This window comes from Magnolia sinica, chromosome 2 (genome assembly GCF_029962835.1).
Source record: "Magnolia sinica isolate HGM2019 chromosome 2, MsV1, whole genome shotgun sequence".
NCBI lineage: Eukaryota > Viridiplantae > Streptophyta > Magnoliopsida > Magnoliales > Magnoliaceae > Magnolia > Magnolia sinica.
Window position 1 is genome coordinate 30163781 of NC_080574.1, and position 9198 is coordinate 30172978.

At 41.8% G+C, this 9198-nt stretch overlaps 1 protein-coding gene across 2 annotated transcripts; it reads right to left on the minus strand.

Annotated features, from left to right (window-relative positions):
• Positions 1 to 202: 202 nt before the first annotated feature.
• LOC131236860 (delta(24)-sterol reductase) lies at positions 203 to 7820 on the minus strand. 2 transcript variants are annotated; one of them, XM_058234356.1, is made up of 3 exons: positions 7729 to 7820; positions 2064 to 3327; positions 203 to 791 (listed from the first exon to the last, which is right to left on the minus strand). In XM_058234356.1, the coding sequence occupies exons 2-3, from the start codon at positions 3309 to 3311 to the stop codon at positions 336 to 338; spliced, it is 1704 nt and encodes a 567-aa protein (XP_058090339.1). In that variant the 5' UTR covers positions 3312 to 3327; positions 7729 to 7820; the 3' UTR covers positions 203 to 335. The 2 variants fall into 2 exon arrangements, with proteins under 2 accessions (XP_058090339.1, XP_058090338.1); XM_058234355.1 differs by lacking the exon at positions 7729 to 7820 and adding an exon at positions 7365 to 7704.
• Between the last annotated feature and the right edge of the window lie 1378 nt (positions 7821 to 9198).

Sequence of the window (9198 nt, forward strand, 5' to 3'; positions counted from 1 at the left end):
ATGACATAGATATCGTTCTGCCTCAAGAAGAAACCCAATTGGGTGGGGATTCCCGAATGACATGCCAAGTAAACAGAAGCAGGTTTTCTTGTAAGTGCCCTATCATGAAGAGAAATGTCAGGCATTGTGTAGTGAGATTTTCAACAAGTCTCAGGTGGATAAAGATCACTGGAAAACAACAAACCTGTCCAAAAAGGTCATCTACTTCAAAGTCAGTTTAATTAAAACAAGGGGGGAAAAATCAACAGAAACCAGAAAGGTCAGAGTACAAAACAACCAACAAAACTCAGAAACGAGTTCTTCAAATCTCACACTCAAAAATCTAATGATCAATGTCACTCGGCCGGCTGATCGATCTCAGCATAAGCAGACTCAAGGTGCGCTTGTTCAGCTTCCTGCACCTCCTTCTCTGTCTTCCTTCCCTTCTTGCACTTGTAGTAAACACTCATGAAAGTTCCGACGGCTCCATACTTCCTACGGCAATGCTCGTAGAGTGTAGCATCAAACATGCGCCAGAAGTTCTTCTCGCTCAGCTCAGAGACAGCGTACTGTGGCTGGAACCCGTGGTTCTCAATCAACCAATTCTCCATCCTGCGAACAGCTTCAGCACCATCAAACTCCTCACCTCTCAGAACGGGCCCTGGAGCATAGTAGATGCCAACATCTGTGTACATCTGGGCATATCCAGTGTCTCCCTGCCTGCATTCGAGCTCGAAGCCATGTTCCGGATATACCATGGTTTTCATCGGAAGCTTGTACAGCTTGTGGGGGCAGAGCCAGATGGGATATACCTGGAAAATAACAAGAAACGTACTACCGGTAGAATGCAGAGCACAGCAGCTGAATGTGAAAGGAAATTCGATATTTTCTACAAATTTGATATTCTTATAGCACCTACAGATGCATGTTAATAGACATCAATATAAACAGTTGGGTCTGCATATTTATCTTATATATAAATTTATACAAAAGATCATGCCATAACATTACTCCCATATGTTTTCTTCTTCTTTTATGTGTCTACACTTTCTGCCAAAATGAACTGCACTGATTTTTGTCTTCAGTTTTCATGTTTTAGACTTTCACTTTTACCTGTAAACTTGCATTTGTACTTGTATTATTTAGTTTACATTTGTCATTTTACATCATTATGTAATTATAATGATAGCTACCTCAACTACGCCTAGCACTTACATGCCAGCCAATGCCAAGCCCAGGTAAAAAAGGAAAGTTGACATCAGGTGGGCAGCCAGTCATCAAACTTATGCCAAGCAATCATGAGGATTGCCGTTTGAATTTGAATTGTCAACTAGACATGATCCATAAAGCCAAGACAAATAACTGGACAAGGCTACAAGGATGGTTTATTTTCTTCTACTTATTCTTTGGGATCTGTAGTACAGACTAAATCAGGTAGTTGTGGATTGTTTTCCTTAGTTGACTCACAGACACCCAATTCCATGTCTGGATTGTCTCCAAAGAAAGCCAGAAAGAAACAGCACTTTAGCATGAAGAATGTAAATCTTAACACATGTTGGGTGAGAATGTGCCCACACGCCCTTTGATTCATTCACGTGGGCAGTCAACCAACTAGAGAAAGGGCAGGGCTGTTACTTGGATGTGAAAGTTCCACCACCCACATGAACCAAAGGGAATCTGACATCTTTCTGCTCATAACATCTGTCTGGGATTCGCATCCATCCAGTAATTTAAAGGAAGTACAATGTGGTCCTCTCATGGAAATCATAACATTTAAGGTGTCCCTTAAAAGCATAGAAAACCAATAGGAAAAAAAAGAAAAAAGAAAAAAGAAAAAAAAGGTCTGGCCTCAAGAAAAGCGAAGAACTAAGAAATAAGAACTCATTAAGAAAACCAGAATGACATGATGCATCTTTTCAACTCGAGTAACGCATATGGAGTGTCGAGAGAGGCAATAAGAGATAAAAACAATCTCCAACTAAAATCATGGCAAAGGGTGAGATTTGAGATCTAAATCAAAGAAGAAACAGACAGATCACTATTTACAAAAGGAAAATTAATAATCACAAAGCGAGAGAACACACCTCCATTTCACGGTGAGCCCACTCTAAGGCAGCGCCAACCTTATACAGAGGAACCAACATATCCTGGATAACATGCATCTCATGGTAGTAGTTCCTGATAGCTTCGCCCTGAGTGGCCTTGAGCAGGGAAACCTTGGGGGGCATCAACCACCCCAGAGTCCAACGGAACCAGCACTGGTCTGCAAACGGAAGGATCAGCTTCCCCTCCCAGTACAAACACCTGGTGTGCCTGTGATAATATTCCCTGGTAGGAATGTATTCCACAAACTCACCCTTCTTGAGTGCCTTCTGAGCATGCTGGTAGAACCAGGGTTTGAACCACCACCCGACACTGTTAATTACATTTCCCTTCTTCTTTGCCTCCTCCTGTGAAGCATACCTTCCGGTCATGCACACACCTTCAGTAGGGGTATAGATCATTGTCTCAACAAAATCTGGAACCTTTGCTGGGTTATCCTGATCCCTATCTCTGGGTGCAAATGAGTCAATGTATGCCTGTGCAAGGTCCCTCAAATTACCCTTCACAGGTTTGTAGGTCAGCTTCATGTATTCTTTAACGGGTATGAGCTTGATCTCAGCTGAAACCAAAAGCCCTAGCGTTCCCTGAGACCAAGGAATCGCATAGAAGAGGTCGGAGTACTCGTTATCCTTTGTTGCTCTAACCACGCGCCCATCTGCGAGTACAATTTCATAGGCAACGACTGTGTCAGAGAAAAGGCCATAAAGGTGTGAGCTTCCTTCGATTCCATAGCCATTGATGAGACCTCCAACAGTGAGATCGTCGAGCTCTGCAACTACAGCGAGAGCAAGATTCATGGGGACCGTAACTCTTGTAATCTGACCCATGTTAACTAGGGGCTCCACCTTAGCAATCATTCTTTCTTTGTCAATGTGAAGAATGTTTCTGAATTCTGAGAGGTCAACCTCAAAATGCCTTGCACGTTTGTAATCAACATTTCGCATGCCAACAGCAATATATGGTTTCCTGGCTGTGCAAACAAGGCCATCTTTCGATGGGTTTCTCTGCTTGAGGCGATTCACAACTTTCTTAACATTCGCGTCATGTTCCTTCTGACGGCGCTCGAATGATTTCCAGTCAGATCTTTTATCCCCGAGATAGGTAAGGAAGTAGATGGTAAAAGAGATAGGAAGGACGACAAAGATGACAATGATCCAACGGAAATTGACAAAGTAATCTACCCAGATCTTCTTCCTTTTTGGGCGCAGCGGCGCCTCCAAATCAGACATGGTGGACTACTGTTTGCTGCAATGAGGACACAAAGATTATAAGAATAACTACCATAAGCTATGTAAAATGCTTTGAAGCTAGGATTAGGATCCGGCCTACGGTTCCCAAAAGAGTCTGAAAACATATACATAGAGATATTCAAACTGATTATGGGTTGAGAAGAACCAAAGCTAGGAGATAAGCTCTCTAGTAAGTAATGTCTGTAAACTCAATGCTACAACAACCGTGCACTGGAGCTGGTGAAAGAAAAAGAGATTACAAAACCAGAAGGCACAAAGGAGACATCAATAATAAACCGAGGCACTGCAGAACTGGGAAAAAATGTAGCCTAGGAAGAAGAAAACAAAGCAAAGCAGAGTGCAATGAAATGGACTCATAATCATGTTATTTAAAAGATTTTCACGTAAATTTTGTTGAGACATCATATCGCCACAGAAAGTGTCAACAAGGTATGCAAGGATTTCAGTGAATGTTGAGCGTCTTATGCTCCAAACAGTTACACAACAAGAACGACGGCATTAATAACGATAAAAATACCAACAACAATGAGGGTGATAACGACAATCATGATAACATTAATAGTAAGGCAGTATATCACATGGTACACCTCCAACTTACATTGCTTACCTAATAAATGACCTATAGACCTAATGATATTCCGAACATGTTCTTTCGGTGAAAGAAACACTTTCACTTATTATCTGTTTTCCTAAAAGATATTCTTTTTTCTATATTTGCATGTCATTTTAGGCACTATGGTTATTTATGTTATTTCCACTTTTCCCTCTTCTTCTTCTTCTTCTTCTTCTTCTTCTTTTTTCGAAATTAAAGTGAAGCCTACTTCACTCTTCACCTGCTGAGTCAGGTCCAAGTCATGAGTCTACAAGCTATGGCCTAACTAATATAAAAAAGCTATCATAACTCAAAGAAATCACAAAGAAACATAGACAGCAAGTGAGATCCATTACACTTTCTCTAACAACTTCACGATTTATTAAGAAAGGAGGAAAAGAAAATATCAACAGCTGTTCGCCACTGCCATGAGAAAAGAATTACTTCTCAGGGTAAGAATCTACGGAAACAATGGAGCCCTAGCAACCCCTTCCCGAGTGTATTGTTGCATGTCTTCTCAGGCATCATCCAACACTTGGGAAATCAAACAAAAACTGAGGTGGACACCCTCACACTCAAAGAGCTCACAAGGGAACATGACAATCTTCTTCTTTCAGTTTTGCCTTCAATAAAATTCATTTGCCGATTAAAAGATGGCAACCTTTCATGAGGAATGAATCGCTAAATAGCAGGTAAAGGAATGATTGAATGTTCTTATAATGGTGGAACACAATAATAGGTTGACAAGCAAAGGCACTATATGCCTGAGATCCAAGCCACTCATTGGATTGGCTCTGGTGTGCAAAGGCCCTGGAATAAATAAGGCGGTCCACTAATCAGGTCATCCAAAAATATGTGGTGATTTGTGGAACATTGGCAACCTTTAAACAGTCCATCATTGACTGCTCGATCAGCCTATTTTCAGCACATGATAAGTGTGCAGTGGCCCACCCATTGGGCCGCTTTGATCCCACACATATTGGTGTGGGGACTTACATGTGAGCCTAGGAAAGCTCGATGTCACAGCATAAGACTGCTATAAATGGAGAATATGATGAGCTGAGACCATGGTTTTAACGGAACTGATGCGACTTGTCCAAGTCAACTTGGACTCCGTCGGACCCAATCTGGTTCAATACTATGAGTCACACCTGACTTGGGTGAGTCTGGAAAATTCAACCCCGACTCAGGCAGGTCACAACTCAACTCAGGGCCAAACAAGTCAGTCAAGTCACCAAGTCTTTTAACCATAGCTGGCACTCAGGTACAGGCCAACAAAAAACCAGTAACAGATTTTTTTATTATCAGTAATATAATTTTTATTCGAGGAAAAGGAAGGGCCAAAGGGCTATTAGAAGACTAGGGCATTAGATACAATATCCGACCAAGAACAAGTGACCAAACCCGGACTGGGAGGAACCAGTAACAGAAAATTTAGATAAAGAAGTACTTCAAATGCCACCTGTTTCATATCCATCAGCAGTAGGCATCCAACCAGTAAGAAAGATCTAGAAAATGCATAGGAGAAATTAGAGAGGTATTAACGGAAGGGCAGCCACACGTGCTAACATGGCATGCGTGAGTGAGATCCAAGCCAACCATTAAGTATGCCCACAAGGCAGATGCTCTAGCCAACAAAATTAGGCCGATCTGATTACCTGGTAGGCCATAGTTTATTCCATTTAATCATCCACTGATCTGTGTGGGGGCCACCCGAGGGGCAGATCAGCCTGATTTTTGGACCAGGGCATCACATGGTGGGGCATGCTAATCAGCATGTTTGAGACCCAACGAATGCGGGTGCACGAGCACACACACAACAGAGAGAGAGAGATGGGGGGGGGGGGGAGGCAATCCATCCCTGGAAAGGTATTAAAAACCAGTTACATAACGGTAATGGTGGAAACCATTACAAGTTACGGGGCCATAATGGTTGTTATGGCCCACATCGTAACAGTAGTGGCTGTCATGGCCACCGTCACCATTATTGAATACCTTGATCCCCAGTAAAATTCAAGCTGCAAAAAAATGGCAGATATTAACAGCTTGTAACTTTGGAAAATCAGATTAAAGCTTCAAAAGGAAGCCTAAAACAGCATCAAATGCCACCTGTTACCGTAAATGGTGAAACCATAAAAATCAGGCCAGTAAAATGTGAAAATTTTAACAAACATTTAGGAGTAAAATTCCTCAATAGTTAAGCATGATTCACAACAAAATGCATAAATTTATATAGATCTAAACAAGAAACATGCATAAAACCAGACTGGAATCCTCTAGAACCCTTATTTTACACAATGCGTAAAACACCCGGGTATTTGGGGTCTACGATGTTGTATATGTAAAATCCACTCCATCTATTAGGTTCTATCCTGGAGGTTAAGCCCTAAGACAAAAAATAAGCCAGATCCGCAACACAGATGGGCCACACTGCGTGAACCAATGGGAATGGGATGCCAACCATGGGTTTTTGGGGAGCCACCATGGTGTCTCTTGCATCAAGAGCCCATAGTCAAGTGTAACTCACCAGGGTGAAGAGAAGACAATAAATCAGCCTGGTACAAAACTCAGGCGGGCCATTCGTGAACTGAGTGGTTTTGGGGGAAATTTTACATTGTTCCCATTGCTCTGGCCATGTGATTTTATTATTTTTTTGTAATAATTGGGCTTTTCTGTATGTACAGTCCAACTAATGGTTCTCACCTGATCAATGGAGTGGATTTTACATGTACAACATGGTGGACCCCACAAAGCTTGGGTTGTTGTAGACGATTTCAGTCCCACAAAAGCAAAGGAAACAGCAAGAGCTAATTACTATAGCAGATCTGTCACAGTTAACTAAGAACATGGAATAATTGCAAGCAAAATGCAGGACAAACAGAATAAGTAGATAAAAACCCTAAAATCCAGTGGTTGGAGCAAAAATGACAAAGAAAAACCCTAAGTCAGTAAAGAACAGTAAGACAACACTTCAAAAGGGCATTCATCTACAGATCTGAACCCGTAAAAGATCTACTGAGCTACAACACTTCAGATCCCAGCCGTTTAATATCCAATGACCCAAAATGATCCCATTCTTTCGAGAAAACACAGCTTTCAACCAAAAACCACTCAAAAGACCTGGAATCGAAGCCCTAAAAGGAGATTCTACTGACCGTAAAAGATCTACAGAGCTAAAACACTTCAGATCAAACCGTTGAAGATCCAGTGGCACAAAGTGATCCGATACTTGCGAGAAAACACGGATTTCAACCAAAAAAAAAAAACACTCAAAAGAGCTTGAATCTTAGTCCTCGAAGAAGATTCTACTGAGCTACAACACTTCAGATGCCAACCGTTTAAGATCCAATGGCCAAAATGATCCGATTCTTTCAAAAAAGAAAAACGGATTTCAACTATAAAACACTCAAAAGAGATGTAATCGAAGCCATTCTACTGACCTTAAAGCAAATGAAGCTCAAAATGGAGCAGATCGGAGCCGGAAAAGGGGCTCTGACACCGCAAAAGTCTCAGGAAAGCAGAACGGAGCTACAAAAGAGCTGTAGATCGGCAGATTTATAGAAAGACAGGGAAGGAGACTGAGGGAGCAGACACCGAGGGGAGACCGGAGGGAAGACATTCGCTGGATGTCACGTGAGGTTCTGAAGCGCATGTGATATCGTCCGGCATTCAGATTAAAATAAGGAAACTGCAAAATGCAAGCTATTTTTTGGAAATCAATCTATACAAAAGAAGAGAAAAGGTAGGGTCTTGAAAAAAGAAGAAAAGGTAGGGTTTTAACAGGAAGATCGCTCGTTTACGCACCTGAGAAATGCAGAGAGAGAGAGAGAGAGAGAGAGAGAGAGAGAGACAGAGACGGGCTTTGAGAGAGAGAGACGGGCTTTTCAAGCTCTTCCAGAGCGATACGCTGGTCGGGGGAAAGGTGTGGTTTTATTTTTATTCGGATAAAGAGTTTGATACTCTTCCAGAGCGTGATGGTTGATACGCAGGCACTTGGAAACAACTTACACCAACTAGTGTCCACGAATCAGACGTTATGATTGCTCAACCAATCTGATTTTGAAACTGTGATTTGAAAGCGGATTGCGTGTGTGACACCAACATCACGAACATCCCTAATGCCCTACTGTGGGCCCCGGTCCATCTGCTTTGCCAGCTCATGTGAACGTGAAGGTATGAGCCTGCTTGATCTAAAACTTGGGAGTGCCCCTAAGAAGTTTTCAACGGTGGGGTTTTCAATCCTCGCTTGTTTTTGTGGTGTGGTACACTTTAGCCTTGGATCTATTTAAATTGTAGGCTTAAGCCTTAAAATAAGCTGGCAAAAAGGATGGACGGCCGGGATAAAACACATATCATGGTAGACCCCGTATCCCTTCTCCATGACTGATGTTGGGTCACCACACAATCCGCTATCAGTCTGATTTTCGTATTAGATAATTAAAGTTGGTTGGCCCACTTTTTCTACGGATAGGTTATTCCCTGGACGTGAAATCCACCCGGTCCATCGGTTTTACCAGATCATGTTAGTCCATGAGGTTAAAAATTCAGAAAGATCCAAACTCAAGTAGGCCATCATCGAGTGGTCCACCTTTTACGGATGGGATGTTCCATATGCCTGTCCGGCAGGAGAAAATGGCTGTAAAATATCGTTTCTCTAAACGGGGGAGATTTTTTTTTTAGGAAGCGGATTGGGTGGAGTACCTCACACCAGATATATAGCTGCGGTAGTTATATTAGCAAGTTTCTGTGGGTCTTATCAGGAGGTATGTATTATATCCAAATCGTCCATCCATTTGACGAGACCCTCTTAAGGCTTGAGATGAAAAATAAGAAAAATATAACAATCAAGTGGACAACGCTGCAAGAACCAATGGGGATTGTACGTCTACCATTGAAACCCTTTTTAGGGGCATAGAAGTTTTGGATAAACATGATTTTTTTTTTTTTCTCTTCATTCAGGTATCTGTGACCTCATAAACAGATTGAATGTAAAATAAACCTGATGGTGGGCCCTACAAATTATTTTAAGGGTTAAAATCATTATCTCCACTGCTATTTATGGTGTGGTCCAGACGATCTTTTGATATAATTCATTTTTTGAATGATAATCTAAAATGACCTCTAAAAAGAAATAAACCGTATAGATATAATAAATACATCACTGTAGGGCCATGTAACTTTGATTTCCTTTAAACCGTTTGTACAGCTCGGAGCTCGAGGAGCGTCAGTGCTCGTCTTCGCACACACGTACCTACAGCAGCAATATAACTTGTG

Excerpts from the sequence above, each read along its gene's own strand:
- LOC131236860 (XM_058234356.1), bottom strand. The coding sequence starts at position 3,311 with ATGTCTGATTTGGAGGCGCCGCTGCGCCCAAAAAGGAAGAAGATCTGG. Across the intron at positions 792-2,063 it reads GGGCTCACCGTGAAATGGAG|GTATATCCCATCTGGCTCTG; the intron begins GTGTGTTCTCTC and ends GTTATTTTCCAG.